Genomic DNA, 25,150 nt, shown 5'->3' with positions numbered 1-25,150 from the left:
CTATGTATTAGCCTTCAAGTATCTTCTGACTCGATATTCAAATCATTTATGTGGGTAATAATAGCCACAAAAACATTTGCTCTTTCTCACTTCACTGCAGCACTCCTTCGACTACTGCCCCAAGAATAATATAATCTTCAAATAACTACATTTCATTTGGAATAGATTATAGACAAATTTTCTGACTCGGTCTCTCCGAAACAACTCCTTTGAGTCTCGCAAAGCACTCGAACAAACTGAACCACAAACGTACGTCCATCTATTTGAATTCCAAGCGGGTTACGGCCCTTCCATAAGCAGATATCGATATTTTCTGCGTGCTTCTAGTTCTAGACCTATCACCTTTTCACTCATATTCCAAATTATGTATCAAAATGAAGGTTTCATTGTCTGTGATAACTGATCAAAGGTATCTCCAGACGATATATTCCTGTTCCAACCCTGTATCATCAACATTAACTTTTTCTCGCTCTGCACAACCGTGCTTCTTGTCTCATGCTTCATTCTGATTGTATCTGCCATTCTTCAACATGGGTTCTTCTATGTTGGCTTTTTCCATAAGTCTTGCCCCGCCAATCTAGACAATAATTCAAAGTGCAACATGCGCCTCGCCGTAACGATGTACGACATCAATCATGGCAATGTGGATCTTGAAATCACAGGTCCTGAAGGCTGTTCTGATTGCGGCGTTGACACCACTAGCAACGGTATTCCATGAGCAGCTAAAGGTAACAAGCCTCAATAATTTGCCGAAAAGGGAACTTGGGACCTCAACGTGGGTAAAGACGGCCAAGTCCCCCTATTGTCAACAAATTTGATACAAGAAACATGAAGGACAAGGGAGTTGGAATTACAGCTTACAATATGCTATTTAAATGTAAAATCTGATTGGAGACAGATTGAAAATATGAATATTGGGTATTGCATTGAGATACAACAAGATGTCTTACACTTTTTAGATAGATAATATTACTCTGATATTCAAACAATCTTGAAATTTCGTGAATAAATATTGTGAAAGCGGCGCAGAAAGATCGGAAGAGGGAAAAAAATTTAACTTATCGAGAAAGAATCTTTGTCAAAGTCCTGGGTTGCTTGAGATAATATCGAAAGAATTTTTTTAGCTTGAATATCAGAATTGTTTTGATGCGAGATCGGGATGTTTCTTATCTGCTATATTCGTGTGTACAATAGACCCGGGATTTGAGGTCGCTAAGATAGGAGTCATCCCGCGGGATCTGAATGGCTCGGGATTTGAACCACTTATTGGATGGATACTTACTAACGATTCTGGGCTTCAACTTTATTTCTGATTCCAGTAAGATTCAATCACTGCTCGTTCAGCGAGAAATGATGCAACTCCGACAGCAGGAGTAATGATAAAATGATGAATGGCTGGGGAGGTATTGTTTCGCCCTCTTATCATGATAAATGGGCTCTAGTGATTTGCTAGCTTATTATGAGAGGTTCGGAGCTTACTATCTTTAACAAGATTCAAAGTATGATAAGATTTGATGTCACTTATTGACAATGTATTTGTGAGAGACTAAAAAAGTAGAAGAGTAATGTGCTGTTACAGGGGAGTAGAATTTTAGGTCAGTCGTGGTCGTGGCGGACGGTCTCAGAGACTCTTGCATGATTAGATTATACTATGCAGCAGAAATTACGGTGTAGATACCATTTGTAACAATCAAATTATATCAACCTATGTCAGAAGATAGACTTAAAGCTTAATCTCGTGTTTGCAAGGAAAGGTGCATTGATATATCTATCTACTTCTACACCTTGTTCATCGCAAACACCCGCAAACACCCACATCTGATCATTTCACTCGAAAAATGAAGTCATTGACATAATGAAAGATCTGGTTTCTATTTCAACTTTAATCCCGTCATTCTTATTATCTATAGCTCGATTATCATTCATGTCTCCACCATCAATCTCCCTATTTGGTAAAATTCAACAATCGACGATAATTCCCCGGTGGTTTATCTGTATATATATATATCTAGTTATGATACCTCCAACATCCATCTGATCAAATAAAATCATATTCTTTTTGTCTAATTAATTACCAGAGACTTGCAATAATGAAGTTGACAATCTTCATTTTCCTCCTTGGGCTCAGCTATGGCAGTGTACTCAATCCCAGAACGAATTCTTCAACTGTCTCTGCACCGGACTACAACAATTTGACTGTTGCCATAGTCCGTGCTGCCCCAGCCAACTGGCCCATGCCAATCCTCAATAAGAATTGGACTGGTGTTGAGTTTGACCTCAATGCAACCGTTGCCAAAGGTGTTACTCTTATCAGAGAAGCTGCACGTAATGATGCTAATCTCATTGTTTTCCCTGAATTATGGTTCCCAGGGTAAGTTGGATAGTTTCATCTCACTCACGTCGACAAATAGACTAACTGAAGCGCAGCTACCCAAAAGGGTTGGCAGATAATGTAACTATAGCAGATCACCTACAAAATTATGTTGACAATTCCCTCGTGATTGGGAGCTCTCAATGGCAAAAAATTATTGAAACTGTCAAAAATGAGAGCATCTATGCTGCTCTAGGTTTCTCTCATAAAGAAGATGGACTACTGTACATGGGCCAGGCTTTGATTTCCCCTGAAGGAGAAGTTCTTTTACTACGTCACAAACTCCGACCTTCAGGGGGTGAGCGCGGAATCTGGTCGGATGGCACAAAAGACGAGCTGAAAGTAGTCGCTACACCTTACGGTCGCTGGGGTATTCTCGAATGCTGGGAGCATTTCCACCCTGCAATGACATTCATTACGCAAGCTCAAATTGAAACTCTCCACATTGCTTCGTTTCCATGTTAGTTACACCTCATAAGAAGTTAAGAGATTGAACGGCGCTAATGATAATATTACAGATACGCCAGATGCAAATGATTCGGGGGCTCTGAGTTGGGAAAGTGAGGAAGTTAATGTAGCCGCAGCGCGAACTTATGCGGTCAATTCTGGAGCCCCTTTCATCTTCGCTTCGGTCGGAAATGTTCGCTTCATTGACTCTTCAGGAATGGATCTATCTGTTACTCCGCTTTCTACAAGTATTGAAACAGTGCCATTGGTCTATCAATCATTCAACACAACTGGAATGGCTGCCACAGAGCCTTATGATGCTGATGCACAGCAGTCATGGGATGTTCTCGAAGAAATTAAAACGGGATTTCCCTCGTACATACCAAAAGTTCATGGGAATCTTGTTCCACATGAGGAATTCCCGATCAGTGGATTGTTAGCTTCGGTGGGAAATTCAACAGGATAAACCTTTGAATGGTATGAAAGGGTTGGGCAAGAAATCATTCTGGGATCTCAAGCTAAACGATTAATGACAGATTCAAATCGTGTGATAAAGGCGGATGTTGATTACTACTTATTCATCTTACAAGATTGATATTAAATTATTTCTACGAGTAGAATTATTTGAATAAGATGAATCACATGATTAAAATTTCAAGTAGTTTTGTACCTAATTCAACAAAGGGGTAACGATCTATAACTTTTTAACTTTTACGCCACGCATAGAACTAGTCATTCAATACAAAGAAAATGTTAATCTACGAGTTGTTGGGCTTATAATAAGAACTGTGCTTAAGGTCCGTTGGTAGGATTTGAAGCTATGAGCTTTTAGTATAATTCCGGCCTGTGAGCATTACCCCTTTTACCCATCTAAAGAAACTTACTTCATCATACGGAGGTAAAAGTTGGAAATGAAAACAACCTTAGATACTAAGAAAAGAAAACACTTGAAAATATCAACTATAAGATTAATCAAGAATTTAGTAACAAAAATATACACAACTTGATGATATCTTCACTAGGTCATGCTTAAACCAACACCAGAGCAGGTGAACAATTAGAACTAGAATTTACTGACGGGAAGAGATGAGAAATTTTCCCTCCTTTATTAAAGAACAATGCTGTTGTTACTTGAGACAAAGGGTATGTTCACTACCACTCGTCTGCTACGATTGCTCTTGCTTTGTTTACATGAATCGTAGATTACTTGTCTTTGGATACAGGCTAAGAACATACACATTTACTTTAGTATAAATAGTTTTCTCACATTCTTATATCCAAACTTTTGTCAAGCAAAATTCAACCAAGCTAACTATCTATCACGCAACACAACACTTCAATTTAGTGATATATTATTCACAGTAAAGATCATGGATACCATGAATCCGAACTGTTGTGTAATATCTGAAACTTTTTCTAGTATCTGTGGACATGTGACAACGGTAATTGAACATCACCGAACTTGTGAACTTATGCAGTTTGATCCATATCAGGATCGTGTAGGAGGACATAACCTTAAATTTCTACTAGATTATCATCCTTGGACACAACTTCGTTTGGCTAGAGCTTTCATCACGGAATTCAAGTGTATTTCTTGCGATACTGTCGAGAAAGGAATTTGTTTTGAATCTTTTCGCCCACCTCCAAACACTTGGATTTCTGACGTTTATTATAGAGAGATTTCGTTCGCATTTTCTTTACTTTTGATAGCAAATAGAAGAAAGTCATGGGAATCCTATATTTCTGACCAAAATATCCTTTTTCAAAGACAGAAACGTTTTGACGATATCTTTGAAACTGCACAGCAAGATTTGATAGCCTACAACGCAAAATCTGGCGCCACAAGAGATGAACAGGCACTTGATCGTTTGGAATCGGACATGCAAAGAGCAGAGACGATCAAGACCTTCTATGATCATCATCAAAATGAGTATTTTTTGCAATTTAGAGGACTCAAGAAAATGTCGATGAGACTTCTTTTTGATCCTGTGAATCCAACCCATCTCACTTTTGGTCTTCTTCGTCTTGTCAAACCCGAAGAAATTCCCATTGAAGAGGTCTGTGGTATCTGTACAGAGGTTATGGGTAGTGAGAGCGATGCAAATGTAATGCGACTATTTTGTAATCGACATCTATTTCATGAAACCTGTATAATTCCATGGTTCAATACAGCCAATAATAACACGGTAACATGCCCCATGTGCCGAAGTCCTCGAAAGATGTACAAACCTCCTGTGAGACAATTGAATGCACTTAATCACGAGTAGCAGATGCCGAGAGATATCGGCTACAGGTCAAACTGCGTTCTCGTCCTTACTTCTATTTGACATTTCTTTCCTAAAAATCTTCCACTTTTAACCCTAAGTCATTTTCTCAGTAATCATGAATCTATCCAACACAATTTCAATTCTCTTCAATATCTTATTCTGTGCTCTCTGTAACCTCTGAAACCTCTGTGATTCCATGTTCCCTGTGCTCGAGCTCCTCGCGCATTTTATGTTTCTGAGTAAGACTTATTTCTGTGCTTTAAACCTGACCATAAAGTCGCCGAGGATTTGTTGGTAATGTCCCACCTCCAATCCTAAGTCGGTATAGACCTGCGATTTGACAATATCCTGATGAAAAACATTCACCCTGTATAGAATGAGGCAGTTTGCAAGTGTGATTTAGAAGCTGACTAGTATCATGGTAAGTTAATTGAGTGAGTGGTTTGATTTTGATCAATACTTATAAAGTCTACCTCGCGTTGTTCTTAGCGAGGATCCTGAGTATAATTAGGTTTGGCTACCTTGTGGACTTAGAATTCTTGCTCCTTGCAACAGATTTTGGTATAATTGGATAATTATCTGTTTTTATTTCAGTCTAATACCTTGTCAAGGGTTACGGCAGTTTTGCTCGCAATCACGATGGCAAATTCTACCGAAAGATCGAAATCAAGACACGATCATAGCGAAACACCTATACACAGCGCCGGACCATTGAAAGAAGACGGCGGCTCTATACATACAGACAAGAAAACATCTAGCGTTATAATTAGTCGTTCCTGGCCAAGCGGTAAAAACCCTTATTACCCAAACACATCATCAGTATTCCACGGCTGGTTGTGTCATGAGAATGTGATACGGAGTTGTATCGGGAAAGCTGTGGAGATAAGTCCAGATGTTACTTATGAGATAGCTGTACAGAAATACGTCTATAAAGGCTGATTTAAGGGTATCGAGTTTATCAAAGATGGAAAGGTCTATATCATTGGCGCCGGTAAGTGACTCATTTGAAATTTGACAGGAGTTTAAAATTGGCTTATGTACTGAATATAGATATTCAACCTTCTGGCGATAAATATAGTTGTGCCACCACAAAATTTTTGCACGTTGTTAGAGATGATGGGTGTACATACATTGTAGCCCAGCCTTTGATACAATTAGAGAATCGCCTTGGAAAGGGCATTGTTGATCAGCTATCTCTCGAAGTAAGATACATCCAACGAAGATCAGGAAGTCATCCTGGTGAAATTTTTTGGAACCTACCAAGATCACACCGTTGTCATATTCTCAAATTTCAAAAAGGTATGATTGAGCCAGTTCTCAGATTCAGACCTTGAACTTACACTTATAGAACTTCTCGATATGATATTTAAATACTTGTTATGGATCCCAAGTGCGACTGTGGAGCCAGATGTCATGATCACAATCGTGGTGCGTTCATATGAAAAGTACAAAAAGCCCACCTACAAGCCTGCTCTCTGGAACGAGACCCGTCCAATTTATAGCGATGATCCAACATACGAACCCTGGAGAGAATCAGTAATGACCAAAGAAAAAAAGATATTCCATGGGGGAAGGGAAGTTATACAATTGAATAGGATTTTGCGTCAAGCGATTGATGCTACTTGCCTCCGAACTTGCACAGGATTCTTTAAATTCGGTTCTGAAATTCTCTACCGGGATAACATCCTTACATTCCCTGTTGAGAGTGTCGGGCCTTTTAGAAAAGAAAAATCTTGGATGAAAGGAGAATTTTACAATCCTGTTCATGAAAAGCCGGAACTTGGTCAATTATATGATTGGCCACAAGCAATACCCTATATCATAGAGCAGATTAGGCAAGGCGTTCCAATAAAGGAATTAGCTGGCTTAAATATGTCAAGTCTTTGGCTCTTCGTTCTGGGGATACAGGTGGATTAAAATATGCTTATGATGACCCTGATCGGACTTATGGTTATCATGATTTAGACTTTCCTATTGCAAAAGAGACAATTAAATGGTTCAAAGACAGGGCCAGAGGTTGGGCAAAAGACGAGCAGTAGAGTACCTTACAGTCACTAAATGGTTATCAATGATTTACATATCCAACTCGCCATCCTCGTATTTCAAATTCATCAGTTCGTAAATCAGAGCTTGCACTTCTCGCATGAGCACTGTCGGTTCCAATAGTATTCATTAAAATAGCCGGTAGCAATGAGTGAAAATCCCATCCCTGACACTTTTGGTTGGGCTAATTAGCCACAAGTTTGAGCCATTGAACTGTCACTAGTCTAGAAATTAGCTTTAGTAAACGTCAGGCAGCATAGTAGCAAATGCATTGTCAATCTCGAATTACATTCTCAAAGAGCCTCGCTGCTGAATGTTGCCCGCATTCTTTGTTGTATATATCAAGGATGAGTTATAGATTCGGTTATTTCTGATTTTTATCATTATCTCGTAATTGAATTAGGATAGTCTAATATTGCGTACTAAAGGCAGTTCTATGTTCCTGAGTGTCGTCTTCTATCACTTTTTAAGCCTAATCGGGGTATACAACTCCTTCATCTTATCCAACCCAAGCAAGAGTGCAAATAAAGTGTCTTTTTTCCCCACAACTGCAGGCTCCTTTTAATGTTTCTCCAGCCCTACGACCTTCTCACCCTCCCCACTCTCCAAATCCCTCTCCCTGCCAGCCTCGTGCTCCACCACAATCTCACTCCCGGCCACACTCCCACTGCTCTCCTCCCGCTGTTCTTCCCTGACAATCGGTTTTTCATCCGGCCTCTGCAATCCCTTATCTTTGATCAATACGCAAAGACACAAACAGACCGCTATAATCGGTACCCAAAGCAAAAACACACTTCTGCTTGCTCCCATATACGCATCTAATACTTCATTTTTCTGTACCGTCGTCAATTGATTCAAATTTGGAACGCTCAATATCGATGCTAAGATTGTCTCTTTGAACCCTGCTGGTAAAGGAGTTGCTAGCGTATTTAAACGGGACTTTATGGAGTTCGAGAAAATAGCCGAGGAAATCGCTAGACCAATTGCGCCACCTAGCGCACGCAGGAAATTTCTGGTAGAGATAACGACTGCTCGGTCGCGCTTAGTACAATGGGCTTGTGCTGCTATAAGGGTAGGTTGGAAGACGAATCCTACTCCTGCACCTTCGGTTAAGAGGATCAAGACTATTTTCCATTTCGGTATCTCCCGAGAGAACAAGAGAACGAGGCCCGATCCTAGAGTCCAAAGAATGAACCCAATCCAGATGATCTCGCCATAACGTTTAGTCCTGGAGATGTATTGCCCGGATACAATACTAAAGCTGGATTGAGTGGCGACGAATGGAATGGTTAGTGCGGCGGACATGAGAGGTGAATATTGGCGTGCGTTCTGATAGTATATTGGGAGGTAGTAGAGGTGCGAGTAATAAACTATACCGAAGAGGAAGTTCTGGGTGAGAATGGCGAAGACAGCAGGGTTCTTAAAAAGGTTCAAAGGCATCATTGGCATAACAGCAAACTTCCATTCCACAATTAGGAAAGCTACTAAGCAGATGCCACCCAGTGTGAGCATGGAAATCACCATGGGACTGGACCATTCAAAATAAGTACCACCGCCCGAGACGGGGATCAGGATAAGCATAATGGCTGCGGTCACAAGGACGATTCCTGGGTAATCGATGACTCGAATTTTGGTTGCTGTAGAGCCATGGACTTTACTTGGAGGGAGTGTAAATGCTACCATAATACCTGATAGCACAGCTAGCGGACATATACACCAAAATAGGCCTCTCCACGTCGAATTCTCAACAAAAGCGGCGGCCAAGAATGGTCCAATGGTATTACCCAGCCCGACACATGATCCCAGGATCCCTTGATACCTAAAGTTCATTAGTCCATGACCCACGATATTTAATCTCCAATATTCCAAACTACAGTCTAACAATCAAGGACTTTGAATTTTGCATCCACCAAACATTCAGATAGTCCAAAATACTAATTTCGGTCTAGAAATTGAAATCCTTTCAATCATTAGAAGCGCCTGGTTGTCAAACTGCAGTCTGAACTACCGAATGATCTGAATTTAATAGTTAGGATATACTTACTTTCCACGATTCTCCAGAGTGACCACATCTGATACGATCATCATAGCCAAGGCCATGATCCCACCGGTCCCCACACCGGAAATGCCCCTAAAAACATAAAGTTGGGGACCCGTTTGAGCAAACCCACAAAGTAAATCTCCTAGCGCCAATAATCCCACAGCAGTGAGGAACACTATTTTCCTTCCCAAAATATCTGATATTCTTCCATAAAGAACTTGGAAAACTGTATTGGCAATCAAACTTGAAGTGCCTGCCCAAGCAATTGTAGTTGCGGCATTGAGATCAGCTCCGATTGTTGGTAATGCTATACCAATGGAGTTTTGGTCTATAAAAGTGATGAGGAGAGCAAAAGCTAATCCACAGAAAACCACTATTAGCTTTCCTTTGGGGAGAATGTTCGTCTCAATACGGACCAATTCATGGCCATTAGTTCCGGCCATCGTAGCCAACGAAATATTCTAATTTCAAAGTAATATGATAATGATTATTGGTGAGAGAAAATTCTAAGGAGAAGAGAAACGACGTAAAAGATATAAATATTAGACCTCGACTTAAAGAACCATTGGGTTCTCTATCAAGAAAGTTACAGGGAAAGAATTCTATCGGATAATCGGCACTTACCCGCGTTGGTTGTAGATCTGAATCAAGCTTTTCACAAGCGCCCCTTCATCTTGCTGGTCTTTTTTCGTTTAGATACATCCTTTTTGATGTTTGACAGGCGTCACCGATTAGACATGCTTGATTAAGGGGGCGGTGACATACATCGCGTAGGCAAACTCCACGTCTGCTTGCATAATCAAGCTGTATTAAACCCTGAGAGTGACCAAATCGCACGCTTGTTGAGCAAATTTCAAAAAAATTGCGAAGACCGGTGGTGCGAATCCGACTATCGGATGAAGGATTACCCCCATAACCTTCGTATATTGATTGTAGTCTGGATTTGTTGATAAGAAAAGACTCATCGTTGATTTGTGGGGAGTGAAATTTTCCTAGCCACAATATAGACAGAAAGATATGTGGGGATGCCTTTGCGGGACCGAAACTTTGACTTCAATCTCATTCAAGAGGATTGCCATATGTGATATAACGTCCACGAAATCCTTTTGGGAATGGTGTAATATGATGAATGACACGGATATACTGTCTGGTCAGGAAGATATGAAATATGACCCTTCGTTCTGCTCTACTTACCATCACTCCCACAATAATCCGTTGATGTAATGGATATTTTGTGAACCTCACGAACAACGTACCGCTAAACACCCTTGAAACCACAACTTTGAAGTTGCATCCTCAACAGCCCCGCGAACAGTCCAAGGCCTAATTTGGTAGAAGTTTATTACCATGGCACGAAGGCAAGACCGTCTGGTAACATCAACTTTGGAGGAAATGGCAGTGACGAGATCCAACTAGAAGTGAAAGTGCGAGATTTCATTCAAACAGGGTTCAAAAGGTAAACCTCACCGTCGAGCTCCAAAGAATACCATTTCGTGTTGTTCTCTGGTACTTGGAACACGACTTGCTTTGAGCATAAATAGTGTTGCTCGATCGTTGGTCAGAAACATATGACATGAACTTCTCCTAAAAGAACAACATTTGACATCATCGGAAATCTTGTTTTATCTGAATATGCCTGAACGACGACGTCGTTTGAAAAAAGTCAGGACACGAAGATGTCTTGGAATCTCATGATACCGCGATTCCCACTACAGCCTTGCATGCCAGCCTCGGCTCTAAGCGAAAAGGCTTGCGTCTCGTCCTCTGCCTACCTTTCCTCATAGCATATCTACTTTCTTGTCTACCCTCATCATTATAATTATATTGTCTGGTTTTAATCTCACAACCTTTAATTCAAAACGTATAAACTTTACAGTCAGTATTGAAGCCCAACTTCAAGATGAATCCCTATGAAGGTAAGCTTCCCAATCCTCTTTGCCCCGCCTTTCAGTTCCTTCGATATTTTGATGAGCTCCTGTTAACATACAATAGTCGAACATAACATAAAAGCGTCTTCGCAGTCATCTCGACCTCGTCGTCGTCCTTCTATGTCCTCCTTCTTCAACCAATTATCGCAATGTGAAACTTCGACTTCCACTACTGATCCAAACTGGCATCACAATAATCCTCATGCTGTTCCTACTCCCGTATGTTCTTGCGCTCCTCTTTAAATCATGAACCTGCCCTACGATTAATCCAAAAGCTAATCCATATGAACAGGTCGACGTAGCAGCCTCCTACCGCCTCCTCCAAGACCAATTTCTAACCCTCCGCACCAATGACCCCTCCTCCACCACAGCCCCTCTTCTCGACCTTCTTATCTCCTCCATAACATCTCAAATCGACTCACCGCCCACCACAATTTCCGGTTGTTCTCAAGCCTACCTCGATACCATCGATCGCATTCCTCGCTCCTCCCTAAAAGCAGATGAAACATGTCCGATTTGTGGTGAAAAGTTTCTGGACGATCAATACTGTTTAGTCGTTGTATTACCATGTCATGAAACTCATAAATTTGATTTAGAGTGTGTGGGCCCATGGTTGAGATTGAACGGGACATGTCCTTTGGATAGGAAGAAGGTTGGCGATGGAGAGGAGAGGGGGAAGGAGGCGGAGAGGGAGAGGGAGAGGATGAGGAGGGGCGTGGAAGGCCTGGGATTCGGGACTGGTGGGGAGGGAAGGAAGGAGGAGGAGGAGCAAAGAAGAAAGAGAGACGAGGAAGAAGAAAGCGACGGTGACGACGGAATGTATGCTTAAGGTCTTGCCGGGGTAAAAATTGCGAAATAGAAATGCATGAGTTTATTGCAGCGGAGGATGGATGGATAGCATGACCCGAGGCCAAAGGGAGTACGCAATCTGCAATTGATGCAGTTGAGTACTTAGGCCGCACAAGACCAGCAGCGAGTATAAGTGATTTATAAGGAGATACCACATTTGGTCACAAATTGGTGAGACAGATGTTAGGGACTTGGGATACCCTCTTGCAAATAGTAAACAAGCAATGATATAGCAACCAATCATATACCATTGTGTACTTGAAGCTCATTCATGTCCATAGTTACAGTTACACAAAATGTTACACCTTGTATATCATTGTGGTATTAACAATCTTTTTCTTATATGCTTGTGCCATGCGTTGAGCTTAACCGACAATTGAGTGGTTCAATATAAAGAGAAAGAAAAGGAGAGCATTACTTTACTAGCACACCTATGATAGAGTTGAAAGGTTTTATACATGCATACACAACTTCTCAACATCAGCGACAATATTCTACACTAGATATCATGTTAGAGGAAAAGATCAACATCAGTCGTCGCATCGCACAACAATCTCCTACTCAGTCCCAGACTTGAAATTAGAAGAGAATCTCAGAAGAAGGTAAAATAAACGATCTATTATGAACTATCCATTCCTATGAATCTCCTGCTGAATCAAACGCAAGAGAAGGATAAGGTCTGCCTCGAAACTTCGCAAGCCCTATCCTTACATACGAAGAATGAAGAATAAATTTGAATATGTTGAATGCGCCACGCCAAAGATTCTGCATGCATGCCCGTTCTTCATATCAAATTATACATCCCCCGCCCATCACTCTAATGTTCTCAAAACTTCACATTTGTGTATATCCACTCTATGCTCCTTGCACCCAACTCCCAATCTTCGAGCTTACAAAGGGTATTTAAGCTTGAACTGGAATGGCACCCTCTTGGGTCAACATGTACTTGTAAGCACCGAAGGCTGCAAGTCCACCAATGAGAATGATAGCGTAGAGACCGACACCCATACCGGCTTCGCCTTGGGAGCTAGATGGAGAGGCAGTTGCTGCTGGAGCTTTTGGGGCTGGGTCGCCTGGCTAAGGGAATGTCAGTTTCTATAATATACCGAGCCGAGGATTCATGTGATTGAGGAGACTTTAAATTGGAGATTGAGGGTTTATTTGGGAGAATGAGGGGAAATGAAGGGAAGACAATGGCGGAGGCGAAGATAGGGAAGGACATACCATGCGTTTCAAAGTACCAACAAGTAAACCATCAAGGATTTCTCTTGCCTCGTCACTGTGTCCAACATCCTCGAATGCTTCAGTTGCGTCTTGTCCGCCAACATCAAGGAGGACTTCTTCTCCACCACTATTAGAACATGCAAATTAGCAATCTGGCCTGAAGGAATATAGAGTTGGCTTCTGCAAAGACAATAGGACAACCAAAAAATGGTAGACCGGAGGCAGATGTGGGTGGAGCCAGAGAAGGATAAACTGTTTTCGAGAACGTAAAGTGAGATAACCAGACGTGAATCCTTATCCCCAACAATATAACATCTGTTCTCCAACACAATTCTTCATTCTCAACTCGTCTGGCATGCAGTATAGCATTGCACTGTAACCCCCTCCCAATCCCCTCATATCCGAATCCCTCTTCATCCCACCTTCTGCAGAAGATAATTCTCAACAAGACAAATAGTAGACTTACGGATGTTCATCAACAAAAGCGGAAGTATCGTAAACCTTGTCATGAATAACCATAAACAAATCCTTCTTGGTCTTATGTTCGGCGGCCTCAGCATATGTATATTCCTTTGATTCCGACATCTTTTCTGTTGTATGTAAAGTATGGAATCGTTCTATATTGCTTCCTTTTTCTGTATCCTCGAAAGTGTTGTCGTGTTCGTAAATCGTTCTCGAGTCAATTCCCTGATCTGCGAAAGATCTCTGGTAAACCTTTTGTAGAATAAAGGACAAATATTTATTTTCCGAAGTCCTAAGCACAAGAAAATAAGTGAAGGGTAGTACGGTGAATTATTGGAAGTTCGCAATTCACAAAAAATGAGACAACAACTAATGCCGTAAATCACAGCACAGGCTCCATTCACTATCTGGACTAATAACTTTAAAGGTCGGAGGCCGATGCCACTCTGTGCCAATAGACGCTAATCAATATTAGGTTAAGAATTGCTCAGCATTTATTTCCTTATTGCTGATTGGTTGCTAAAAGGCATTACGCGGAATGAGGGGTGGTTTGAGGTGATTCCGACTTTATGAGCCGCGACGGTGTGAGGGAACGGTAGATGAGGGATCGAAGTGGACATCATTGGTGATTAGGTGAGAATGAGAGGAGAGTGACATGATGTGAGGGTTGATATGTGTGAGATTTGGGGCAGTGGAGTATTCTAGAAAGCATATTTGGAGGAGAGTAACGAATTCCGAGCTTCCGTGGAGATCAGAGTAGATGACTGTACATTCGATATTTGATTCTTCCCTTGTCACTCGAGTATCATCTATGGACGGCTGTCTTGGTATCCGTTCCGCGGATCCCCATGTTGAAGTTTGGTGAAAGGAAGAGAAGAGAAGACTGGGTGATGCAGGGCGTAGAGTACTGAAAAGACGCTCGACAGACCATGGTTCTAAATTCCACTCCACATGAACGCAATCAATCCACTCTACAATTTTATATCCCAATTCGGAAAAGTTTCCATTGAACTTGTCATCGGATGCTCTTTTGCTAACAATCAAATCATATCTGTCCCCACCTCACCTGCTTTATTATCTCCTCTCAACTCGCATCTCATATCTATCTTCTTGAACTTCCACCACCAATATCTTGTCCTAATCTGTAACCTGCGATCTTATCCCATTCAATCTTTTGTCTGGTAATGGGCAATTGTCTTCTTAATCCCTTAAATGCTCCTTCGCTCAAGCTATTGAACCCTTTATTGATCTCTTCCTGATATTTCTTTTCAGCGCCGGCAATTTCTCGTACGATGCTGCTAGCTGATGACAACGCTGTTGCCGAGATAGGTTTGGTAGTAAGAAGTCGAACATTTCCATCTTCGTAGTAGTGAACATCGACCTTGATGCTGCCGGTGAGAGAGGAATTCAAGGTTTCATAGATATAAAGGGAGCGCCAGCGACCGTTCCTACCTAATGTTAAATACCGATGTCTTTATAAAGACGACGTATATATAGACTTACCAGAAGTTGTTTGGGCTGTATTTATTAGCAACAACAAGTATTGCGATCTTCGAATCGTCTTCAATGGGAAAAGCGCCGTATGATGCATTTGGAAAGTGCTCTGCTACATGCGGACCCAAGCTCTTAAGGATCGACTTACTACGTTGTGTCAGAATATAAAATGTCTACCGCTAAGGGGTACTTACACAAGATCTGCTTGACTGCCCTCTAGGACATAACTTTGCACCGCACTCGCTTTCTTTATCCCATTCTCAGTCTGTATTTCGCATGTGGAGAAGTGAATAGAACACATACCTGCGTAGTGTGATCGAAAAGAAAACTAGATGAAGTCTCGATATCGTAGTATCTTCCATCCCCCAGAGAATTATACGAACTAATTATAACCTTCATGAAACCGTCAGTCCTCCTTCATGGGGTGCTGATTTGATCTGCCATCAAGGAACTAACATTTTGACTGCTTCCGGGAAGTTTGACTGTAGCAAATTGTTCCTCGTTATATTTCTCGAATGCAGGACCGAGTTCCGAGACAAGATTTGGTGTGTCGATGGTCAAAGCCTTGATATCTGTAGATTTCCCGTACTTAGTCTAATGATGGGAAATATGCGAAGAAGAAAGGTATTCGTGAAAGTTCGTACCAGCTATGACATCTGCGAGCTTTCAAAGAATGTTAGTTGGTAAAGAGCTTGGGTTCGTACAAAGGATAGATCATACCTCTCCTGGTGGAGCTCCTTCTACAAAGGCAGAGACGGTCTCTATTTGTGAGGACATTTCGAAAGAATCTGAGGAATGGAAATCACGATTAACGCCAAGTATCTCAAGTAAATATAAACCTGTATCGATTAATTGTCCTTGCTGGCTCAAATGGATGCGCTGGGGTTTTGAAACATAAGGTTGAATCAATTGGGCAAGCACGCGAGGCTGAAGCTCAACCCCTCAAGCCCCTCAATTCGTGGCGGTGTGTTGGCTCGTGCGACAAGGGGACAACGACAACTTCATGCTTTCTTCTGGTTCTTCCATTTCTATACTTCTCTTTGTCTTCATTCCAATCACATTGACAAGTATGTCTTCAAATGGCTAGGGTTAAGGAATCTTCGTCAATAGGGATGAATCGTTAGGGTTATGCTTGCACTCTCTTGTGAGCATTCAATTCCTAATGATTACCAATGGAGATTTGCACGAACATCGATATATTGACGATGTTACCAGGTAGCTTCATCAATTTTGTGAAGGACGATGGGATGAGGCTTCGGTAGTCCAGAGCTTTAAAATTCTCTTAAAATTACCTAGGGATCTAGCTTTTGATTCTAGATTCTGCGGCTTGTACAAGCTGGGTATGGCTACGGAATAATAAAGCTTACTCCTAACCCCCCGGCGCTGAATTCAGATATGGCCACATTTCTGTTTTTTTACCTCTCAATTTTGCTCTATTGCCTATTGTTGCGTAATCGAGTTGTAACATTCCACCATACTGTTGCAGATCCTGACTATACTTTTCCCAAAGTGAATTCGTTCTGGCAAGAATTATTGTTCGCTCAGTGCCGCTTAAAGTTGGAACTCGATCTCCTTGGAAATTTCCTCCGAGCTATTCGTTACTAGACGTAACGAATGTATACTTTAAAGATTTGACAAGTGTTCAATACCGAGTTCATTCTAGTTGATCACAATCTGAGAATAAGTTGCCGCCTCGCTCAAATATGAATATTTGTGATTAATGATTTAAAATACACATTTCTCCGTTCTGGCTGCTGCCATACAGTTCAAGATTCCAACAGAGTCACTACGTTATTTTGGTAACTGGTGGGTCTTTTGATTATAATGTCATCTTGGTGCAGACTAAGGGTTCGTTCAGATCGATTTTTTATTTTATTGATGAAATCTCTAATAATAATAAAATGGTAAGGGATTTGAAATATTAGTATTTGAATGAAGCTAATATATTAGGGGTAATATTGGGATGTGTAAGGTTGAATTGAAAATGAAGAAGATAATACTTTTTTTTAAATATATTAGTCCAATTAGATCTCAAAAACTACTGTTGGTTACTATATGAGAAAGATTAAGAAAATTTGTTGTATTTGTTATTTTAAGATTATTAGATTCAATATTTTATTAGATTTAATATTGTGTTCGGTAAATGCATTTATTTGAGTTAGTATATATTGGGCTTAATATTGTGTTTGGTAAATATTATATTAGATCTAATATATTTAATATATTGGTTTAATGTCATTTTTTTTTTTGATCCGAACGGGCCCTAATTTTTTAACTAATTTGGCTTGTGTCAACTGTCAAGTTGCTTAACAAAACCCGCTTTTATTTAGCCAAAGGAACTAAGAAGTTTGTGATGCGATGTGATTCTCCTCGGGTTTGTATTATATTCTAACTCTTTTACTTTTGACTAAATTCCATTGTACGGAAATTAACGGGATAAGTTTTGTAAACCCACTTTCAATGAAAACTTTTACTGTTTTTATAGATTTTGCTATCGCTTTAAATAATTCGAATACATATTGAGCTATTCCCCTAAAATTCCGATTTTCATCTTTTTTTTTGGTTTTGAAAGCTTATGAAGCTTTTAAGAATTTCAAAGGTTTTGATCAACTCTCTAATAGAATTCTCCGGGAATAAACCTAATTTAGTAGATTAGTATACTGAAATCTGTATTTACAATATTTTCACCACCTAGAATTCACTATATAAATTTCCAAAGAACGTGACGTTTTAATTGGTTAAAGCCCTGTAAGTAGAGAGAAGCTCGGTCACTTTTCGCTAATATGTTTTATAATACTTACGCCGCCAACCTCCATACACACACCTTCAATAACACATATTCAAGGGAAATCAATCTGCACTTTAGCAGCCGACTTGGCAGCCGAAGACAACTCTCTTGTCTACTAGCTCCTCAAAGTCCTTATGAGACTCTTTCCTATGTCTAATTATTTGAACGATCAATTACATGAATTGTAAGTACTATTCCACCAATTACAATTCATCACCAGAATCATGGTGATACCTACTTAAGCTCTTCAGGAAATCTGCACAAGCTGCAGGGATGTCTCCAGCAATGCCATTCGGGTCCCATGCAGTCACCACTATTGTCTCACCTGTCTCGAACAATTCTTCGAATTGGCAATAGCAGATCAATCAGTCTTTCCTCCACGGTGCTGCAGTGAAGCGATCTCTATTGTTAGTGTCAGCTTCTTCCTCAAACCCATCGTTGTGCAAACATTCGACAAGAAGAAGATCGAGTTCGAAACACGGGACAAGGTCTATTGCTCGTCCAGGCGTCGTTCAACTTTTATTCCTCCCTCCAATATCGTCAAGGATATAGGCACATGTCCCAAATGCAATGTGAAAACTCATACATTGTGTAAGTCGAAGGCCCATGCTGGAAAATGTTCACAGGATGCGTCAATAGAAGAGGTTATGGATCTTGCGAGAGATAACTATTGGCAAAGATGTTATAGGTGCTGGGCCTTGGTAGATTCAGTTGATGGATGTGATCAAATAGCGTATTTCCGCATTTCTGGTTCTGTATATTGCAATCAAACACTAATACTGCTGGAATTAGGTGTCTCTATGGAGCTTATTTTTGCCACCGCTGTGGAAAGAAGTGGAAAATGTCGAAAGAACATTTTTGTGAACCCGAATCCCCTCAGCTCTTCGCTCTTCCGAAAACTAGGTCTTGGCCATTGTTGCGTTTATTTACACGAATTTTCCGTTCAAACAAACCTTAAATTTGGAATATGAAATTCTGGTCTGGGGAAATTTGTCCAAGAATGTCGGGCATGCGATGTCCCACCGTGCATGCATGCAATATCAGATGTCCGACTCAATGTATGGGGATATGGAACGGATTCGTTGGATGCTCAATAACTTTTAATAATAGCTCTTCTAACTCATAATGGTGCTCCTAGTGATATAGTATTCAATGCTCAGGAAGGGGGGCGGGCGCGCAGGTATAAGTTTAATATTTCCATTACTAGGAAGGTACATGGAGTCTATGGGCATTGGGCGGATCTACGTAATTAGTTGAGAAATTCGCTTATGAAGATCAAGTAACGCCTCAGATCCGTTCATTCGATATACTTTTCGTGATATGGTACTACATGTTGCTGATAGAACTAAAGATTATCATTTTTGTGACACGACGTTGAATCTCACCAATTTTGAGCTAGCGACGACTTTACCTTTGCATCATATTCACCGCAGGAAATGTTTCTTTGATGTAAGGCTGTCGATTGCACAATCTTAAGAAGGGTAAGGCAATTCAACTGCAGCTCCTTCTCCCAATAAATACTAAAATAGAACGCCTGCAATTATCATATACCAATACCAATCCACAAACCTAGTACGCCATTTTTCTGGTCAATATCATTCTTTCCTTCCGCGAATGAGTTTCCTGTCCTTACCCAAAGAACTACCTCACATTCACCCTTCTCAACAGACCATCTGGTAGCGAATCTACCCCTAATAATACTTACTACCCAACCTCTCCCTGATTACCCATTCTGCTCCCTCCAATCTCTTGATCGACTCATCAAATTTCCCTAATAATATCTCAAGATGTTTTATCCCCAACGGACCTTTCTTCTTCATGCCCCTCTTTTCCAAAAATTGAATCGCATACCAAAACGCCTTATAGACTCCATCCGCATGCCCTAAGACACCAAGTGCCTTTTTCGCTACATCCTCTAGCTCAAATACTGGCGCGACTCTGAATTTTTTATTCCCCGAATTTTTCACCGGCCAACTCTCTCTCACTTCTTTTATCAATCCCGGCAGTCCGCCGGCTCTACCCCCTCGGGGAGAAGTAAGTTTATATCTCAGCTCTGGCATTCTCTTGTTTCGCCAGACATCAATGTAATTTTCAATTTCGCTCGTAATATTCATCCAATTGCTTTCCGTGAAATGCGTCTTGGATTCCCCCGGATTGCGCAACAATAAAATTTTCACAAACTGTGTCCCTAATCCTTTCCACCCCCACTGATTTCCCGTTCCTCCCAATCTCTCTAATTCCGCCTGGAAAATCGCACGCGAAGCTTGCACCTCTTCCTTGACGCTCGTCACCGCTTTGTCCCTACTATTCTCAAATGACTTCCAATGATAATCTATCCCATCCAATTCAGATAACAAGTTGTTCAACGTTTGCGTATGACGTCTCAGATTACGACTTGAGTCCGCATGTGCATCATAATATACTCTTAAATCAGCGCCCGCATTTCGAAGCTCAACGGGGATGCTTTCAAACAAATATCCATTATCGATCGACTCTGCAAATGTGCCAGCGAGCGTAAGGGTGTCGGATAGATGATCCAAATTACTTTGAGAGGTTGTGCTACTTGATACTATTATCAAGACGAATAAGATGGAGTATGCAAGAAATACTAGATCTAATTGATAAGCGTGGGATCGATACCATTGTTTGCTCTTGGTCCAAAACTCCAGGACTAAAACACCAGCCTCCGAAGCCCAGAAATCCACGAGCCAAGAGCTTGGAGAATGCCGAGAGGGCGGGTAATCAAAAGGATCTCGTTTGGTTTTCTCAGAGGCTTCCTTACGGGGTGAGGTTGGGGCGGATACCGTTTTTCTCAGTGGGGCGGCTTTGTTGGCTGTGTGGGCCCCGGCAGAGGCAGAGGCTCTCAGAGACGAGGATTTAAGGAAACCACGGTCGAGGGGAGGTACTGATTCTTGAGCTGCCATGATTAACGATCTGCTTGGCAAGTATAGAGTTTTCGAGATGTTATGCTTCTGTGTGGGTATGTCGCTTGATCTGACAACTTCCACAGTTTTACTGTCGTAAAACTGATCTTTAAGACTAGATCAATTGGTGCGGTTTGATTAATTCTATCCAGATCATTTGAGAGCTGAAGTACTTCGCGTATTGGATTTCAAAGGAGGTAGAAGGTATTTTACTTCATATAAGTGCATTAAGGTTAAGGATGCGCTAAGTCACTCGATTAAAAGAAGTGAAATGACAAAGGCAAAACAAAGAATCCCGCTCTATGTTCTCCTTCCGGATCACATTTTCAGGGTTTTTGAAAGGATTTCGAAGTACGAAGAATAAAGAAAACATTGTCGGATACGTAACCAAAGTGGAATGGGATCATCGATAGAGCGTGTGAGCTGTATCGATGAAGTGACATACTGGCTATTTTTGGCTCGATTGGGGGTGTAGAGGGGTATCAAAATTTGAAGAAGACAACAAATGGGCTATGAGATAGACAAACAGCTTGCATGCCAAACGTAGGTACCTTAAATTTAAACTTAAAATACCACCAAGTGACTTCTAGAAAAGATTTGATTTTCCAACACAAATTTTGACACATAAATGCTCAACACTTCGTTTTGTATACCTCACTTCCATTAATCATGTAGGGAAAAGGATTTTCCAAAGATCTAATGCCCAGGAAATCCATCTATACCACTCGGCATCAAAGACTGAAATTATTACCAAAAACCAAATCAATAATATTGCCAGAGTATTTGATATAGTCTGAGCAGAAGTTCGCGATCATCCATCCGTTTCGCGCTTCTTTGGTCCACAAAAGCGATCAGTTTAAGCGTGTCCCTTCTCGTGGCCAATAGACCATATATATACCCGTAGAGAAAGTAAAATGTGATTCTCTTCTACAACAACTGTATTGAATTAATCATTTAAAAAAAGAGTCATAATAACTATGAAAATTAGAAGAATGTTGCTAATCGCCCATGATAGCCATCGACGGATTCGCTCGTTGTAAAATCAGTATATACACGCCAGAATAATCCATCTTGATTAAACCCCCAAACAAACTCAATCAATCTAGATGATTTATGGTATCATGAAAATTAAGAAATGCGTTTACCTGACCCGACGACCACCGGAGAGCGCCCATCTCCAGCTCCCCTCCCCTGTCAAAATAACTAAAAATCCGGTTCAATGTCCTCCATATCCGTCTCATCTCCATTTCCTTCAGCCCTCTTCAGCTCTTTCTCACTATGAGCTTTGCCGTTCCCATGAACTTCCTCTTCTCCAGGTTCAGTTGGCAATGTAAAATTCGAGGTATAAATTGGCTTCAAGACAAAATCAAGACCACTAATAACTCGCTTGAACCTCTTTTTGCTATTCTGCTTGGGGTCTCCATCCTCAATTTTTTGGTCTTCAACTGATGGAGTGACTTGGTTGCCATTCTTATCAAACAGGTATGACGGGACAGTTGGAGATTTGGGTCTATTGAGGCCATCTAGTACGAGAATATTAGAGCTGGTGTTCATAACCCGATAAGAATTTCTAGCTGGTCATCATTTATTGCATTAATATTACGATATGCCTTACCTAATGAATTCATAGGCCCGTCACCCATGTGCCAAGCATAGCGGGTTATGTGCTTTCTCTCAATATGCCTTTTCCACTTATCTTCGTCTTCGAACTCTCGTAATTTCCTAATTCCCGATTCTGATGCCAAGGTATTTTCATTTTCAGTATGTTGTGCAGCAGCGACACAACCCTTCCATAAGCATTGAAACTTGTCGTTCTCCCTTTTACCATGAACTTTAAAGAGGTGCATTCTCAACGTAGCCAAGTTGTGTAATTTAGCAGGACACTTATCCCACTCACAGTCATAGACAAGAAAGTTTGGATTCGGTGGTTCAATATCTGCTTCAGGGGAAGGTTGCTTTGGTGGGCGACCTCGTTTCTTTGGTGGGTTGTCATCTGATTGGGAATTTTGATTTTTGAGGGATTTGAGCTTTTGGTCTTTTGTCGTAAATGAGTCTGATTCGTTACTGCCGGATAGTGCCGTGTGATCTTTAGGTGGCCTGCCTCGCCTTTTTGGTATCGTCGGTTTTTGAGGGGTTTGAGGTTTTTGATACGAAGGGTCGGAAAGATTCTTTGGTGGACGTCCCCGCCGAGGGGCACTTGGGGATCTGATAACCACCTGGGTCAAATTTCCGGCAATAGCTTGTGAAGGAGAATTTTCTGCTGGCTGTTCAGAATATGTCCGAATGGAATGATCCATACTTGGTGGTCCCGGAGCAAATGGGCGATGTTCTGATGAGCTCTGATTTTGAAGAAACCCAGGATATTGTGGCACCGGAGTTCTATTATCATTGCTTATATAATGCGGAACTTGCGTTTGGTTGTAGGGGGAATTTTGAAAATAAGGAGGCGGCGGCGGCAGCTGATTTTGATACGTTTGCACGTGTTGTCGGTTCTGCTCGAATTGCTGCTGCTGCTGCTGGAGATTTGGCTGCTCAGGGTTTTGCACATACATTTGTGGTTCGGTTCGATGATAATAGCGCTGCCCCGAAGCTTCTTCAACCATAGAATATTGATTAGGGGCAGTATTGGCGGAAGAATTATTTGTCGGTAGCATTGTTGTCGATTTCTAGAATATCTTAGTCGTATTTACATTGCTAGAAGTGAAGATTGAGTGCATCTTGAAGTGTTGCTTGTGCGACCAATGCTTATGTAATCACACAACCACCGAAAATATTGACAGGCGAAATGGGTTAACGTTATCGTAAAAAGACACAACTCTCTTGTCCCAGACACTGGCAGGCTCGAGTTTTGGATCGTCCGTTCTTTTGCTATGGCGGAGGAATGATTTATCCTTACTTGATCGGTTTTTGTTATCCTTGATTTCGCTCTGTCCAATCCTCTGATGCTTCTGATTGGGAAAAAGCAATCAAGACTCAAAGCTGCAAGAACTCGGATTTCAAGATGCTCCTCGCATAGAGCTGACATTTGAAAAGCTTCTATCAATGGAATATGCAATTTCATGTTGAGGGTGTGGGAATTGACTCATGGTTTTAGAGCTTTTTTGAGTCTGGGAGTGGGTGTGCAAAGATGGATTTAGAAAAATTTTATTGGTCTATTAGAGATTGAAAATTCAAACCATAGACTCCGGTACCAAAAATTTGAAGAATGAATTTATTGGAAGATTTGCAAACCTGAGAAGTGTTCTGATGCATCAGTCCATGCACCCACTCCCACCGGTGCTCTCTTTATCAATATTGAGGGACTCCACGCCTCTCTGGACTAACTTCTTGATAGTATCAGGCTCACCACCACCATTGTTAGCGACTTCTGAACCAATCTCAATAACTTTAGCCGCCCTGGGTCTGCTATCTCTGGGCTTTGCCACCTTTCTAGGAGGCATTCAAATGTTCCTTCTGGACAAGTCTTCGATGGTGGAGACTAAAAACTGTAAGTATAAGCTCATTTTTAAAGTTTTTCAGTTAGTCTTGACCAAACCTACATGTAATGAAGCGTTCCGACGAACGCAAGCCAGTCTGGCCAGATCAATCAATATCAATATTGACATGCTTCACTCAAATCAACAACTCCTTGAAACTCGGAACTTGTGCGCCATATTTATCACAAGCCGTGCATGCTCTTGGCTGAAATCAAGGCATATCTGTATGTTTCTGTATTAATGACCAATACTTCATATGGCAAACAGCATAATGATAGTGCTTATATCGTTTCGTTGATCTTTGAAATGCCTAAGAGGAGCTATGATTCAGCCTTGAAAATGTACGTCGTTTCAGAGTATTTCCATACCTCAGAGCCAGCTGTTACAAAAGAACCATGTTGGCGGGTAGGTTGAATAATGGGAAAGTAAGCCGACAAATAGTTTCCTGATCTCTGGCACCCTTTGTTTTTGCTTATATTCCGGCACCGGGCTTGTTGATCCAAACACCGCGTGGCCCAAAAATCGATAATTGAGAGTTGATCCAGCGACCCCCAATCGGTAGATAGGCCAAGTTCGTTCTCGGCTCTTGCGCTGGCCACCATCTTCTATAGCCTGTGTCAGTCATGACCTACAACCAGTACATGAGAAGCGATACGCACCTCGGAAGAGCTTGTTGATGGTGCTGATGCACAATACTCAACGGCCGCAGTCCTTGCTGAAGGTGGTACGAAGGTGAGGGGAGCACTCCCCTACAGCCTTCAGCAACGCACCTGGCACCTTCTTGGGCAACTATGTTATCCTTTTGACTCGCTCGGCACTTCACGAGAAATCAAAGT

General features: G+C 41.3%; 9 protein-coding genes across 9 annotated transcripts; 4 read left to right on the top strand and 5 right to left on the bottom strand.

Annotated features, from left to right (window-relative positions):
• The first annotated feature begins 1,968 nt into the window (after positions 1–1,968).
• On the top strand, positions 1,969–3,566 carry BCIN_13g05670 (hypothetical protein). Its single transcript, XM_024696889.1, has 3 exons — positions 1,969–2,371; positions 2,428–2,831; positions 2,890–3,566. Exons 1-3 carry the CDS (start codon positions 2,091–2,093, stop codon positions 3,282–3,284), a joined length of 1,080 nt encoding a protein of 359 aa, XP_024552703.1. The 5' UTR covers positions 1,969–2,090; the 3' UTR covers positions 3,285–3,566.
• A 598-nt stretch (positions 3,567–4,164) lies between these two features.
• BCIN_13g05660 (hypothetical protein) lies at positions 4,165–5,147 on the top strand. Its single transcript, XM_001554684.2, has one exon. The coding sequence runs from the start codon at positions 4,189–4,191 to the stop codon at positions 5,083–5,085; it is 897 nt and encodes a 298-aa protein (XP_001554734.2). The 5' UTR covers positions 4,165–4,188; the 3' UTR covers positions 5,086–5,147.
• A 1,264-nt stretch (positions 5,148–6,411) lies between these two features.
• On the top strand, positions 6,412–7,042 carry BCIN_13g05650 (hypothetical protein). Its single transcript, XM_001554685.2, has one exon. It carries the CDS (start codon positions 6,445–6,447, stop codon positions 7,000–7,002), a length of 558 nt encoding a protein of 185 aa, XP_001554735.2. The 5' UTR covers positions 6,412–6,444; the 3' UTR covers positions 7,003–7,042.
• A 434-nt stretch (positions 7,043–7,476) lies between these two features.
• On the bottom strand, positions 7,477–9,970 carry BCIN_13g05640 (hypothetical protein). Its single transcript, XM_024696888.1, has 2 exons — positions 9,173–9,970; positions 7,477–8,947 (listed from the first exon to the last, which is right to left on the bottom strand). The coding sequence occupies exons 1-2, from the start codon at positions 9,610–9,612 to the stop codon at positions 7,690–7,692; spliced, it is 1,698 nt and encodes a 565-aa protein (XP_024552702.1). The 5' UTR covers positions 9,613–9,970; the 3' UTR covers positions 7,477–7,689.
• Positions 9,971–10,916: 946 nt separating this feature from the next.
• On the top strand, positions 10,917–12,181 carry BCIN_13g05630 (hypothetical protein). Its single transcript, XM_001554687.2, has 3 exons — positions 10,917–11,085; positions 11,162–11,316; positions 11,390–12,181. The coding sequence occupies exons 1-3, from the start codon at positions 11,070–11,072 to the stop codon at positions 11,924–11,926; spliced, it is 708 nt and encodes a 235-aa protein (XP_001554737.1). The 5' UTR covers positions 10,917–11,069; the 3' UTR covers positions 11,927–12,181.
• A 339-nt stretch (positions 12,182–12,520) lies between these two features.
• On the bottom strand, positions 12,521–14,009 carry Bccyb5. The gene is made up of 3 exons (XM_001554688.2): positions 13,637–14,009; positions 13,171–13,297; positions 12,521–13,023 (listed from the first exon to the last, which is right to left on the bottom strand). Exons 1-3 carry the CDS (start codon positions 13,753–13,755, stop codon positions 12,850–12,852), a joined length of 420 nt encoding a protein of 139 aa, XP_001554738.2. The 5' UTR covers positions 13,756–14,009; the 3' UTR covers positions 12,521–12,849.
• Positions 14,010–14,324: 315 nt separating this feature from the next.
• Positions 14,325–16,033, bottom strand: Bccap1. Its single transcript, XM_001554689.2, has 7 exons — positions 15,847–16,033; positions 15,771–15,789; positions 15,583–15,698; positions 15,430–15,519; positions 15,321–15,373; positions 15,136–15,273; positions 14,325–15,080 (listed from the first exon to the last, which is right to left on the bottom strand). Exons 1-7 carry the CDS (start codon positions 15,901–15,903, stop codon positions 14,735–14,737), a joined length of 819 nt encoding a protein of 272 aa, XP_001554739.1. The 5' UTR covers positions 15,904–16,033; the 3' UTR covers positions 14,325–14,734.
• Positions 16,034–19,305: 3,272 nt separating this feature from the next.
• Positions 19,306–21,227, bottom strand: BCIN_13g05600 (hypothetical protein). The gene has a single exon (XM_024696887.1). The coding sequence runs from the start codon at positions 20,836–20,838 to the stop codon at positions 19,606–19,608; it is 1,233 nt and encodes a 410-aa protein (XP_024552701.1). The 5' UTR covers positions 20,839–21,227; the 3' UTR covers positions 19,306–19,605.
• A 526-nt stretch (positions 21,228–21,753) lies between these two features.
• On the bottom strand, positions 21,754–23,656 carry BCIN_13g05590 (hypothetical protein). The gene is made up of 2 exons (XM_001554692.2): positions 22,454–23,656; positions 21,754–22,361 (listed from the first exon to the last, which is right to left on the bottom strand). Exons 1-2 carry the CDS (start codon positions 23,490–23,492, stop codon positions 22,042–22,044), a joined length of 1,359 nt encoding a protein of 452 aa, XP_001554742.2. The 5' UTR covers positions 23,493–23,656; the 3' UTR covers positions 21,754–22,041.
• Positions 23,657–25,150: the final 1,494 nt, after the last annotated feature.

The sequence above is a fragment of the Botrytis cinerea genome, chromosome 13 (assembly GCF_000143535.2).
Source record: "Botrytis cinerea B05.10 chromosome 13, complete sequence".
Lineage (NCBI taxonomy): Eukaryota > Fungi > Ascomycota > Leotiomycetes > Helotiales > Sclerotiniaceae > Botrytis > Botrytis cinerea.
This window is presented reverse-complemented; position numbering and strand designations above follow the sequence as displayed.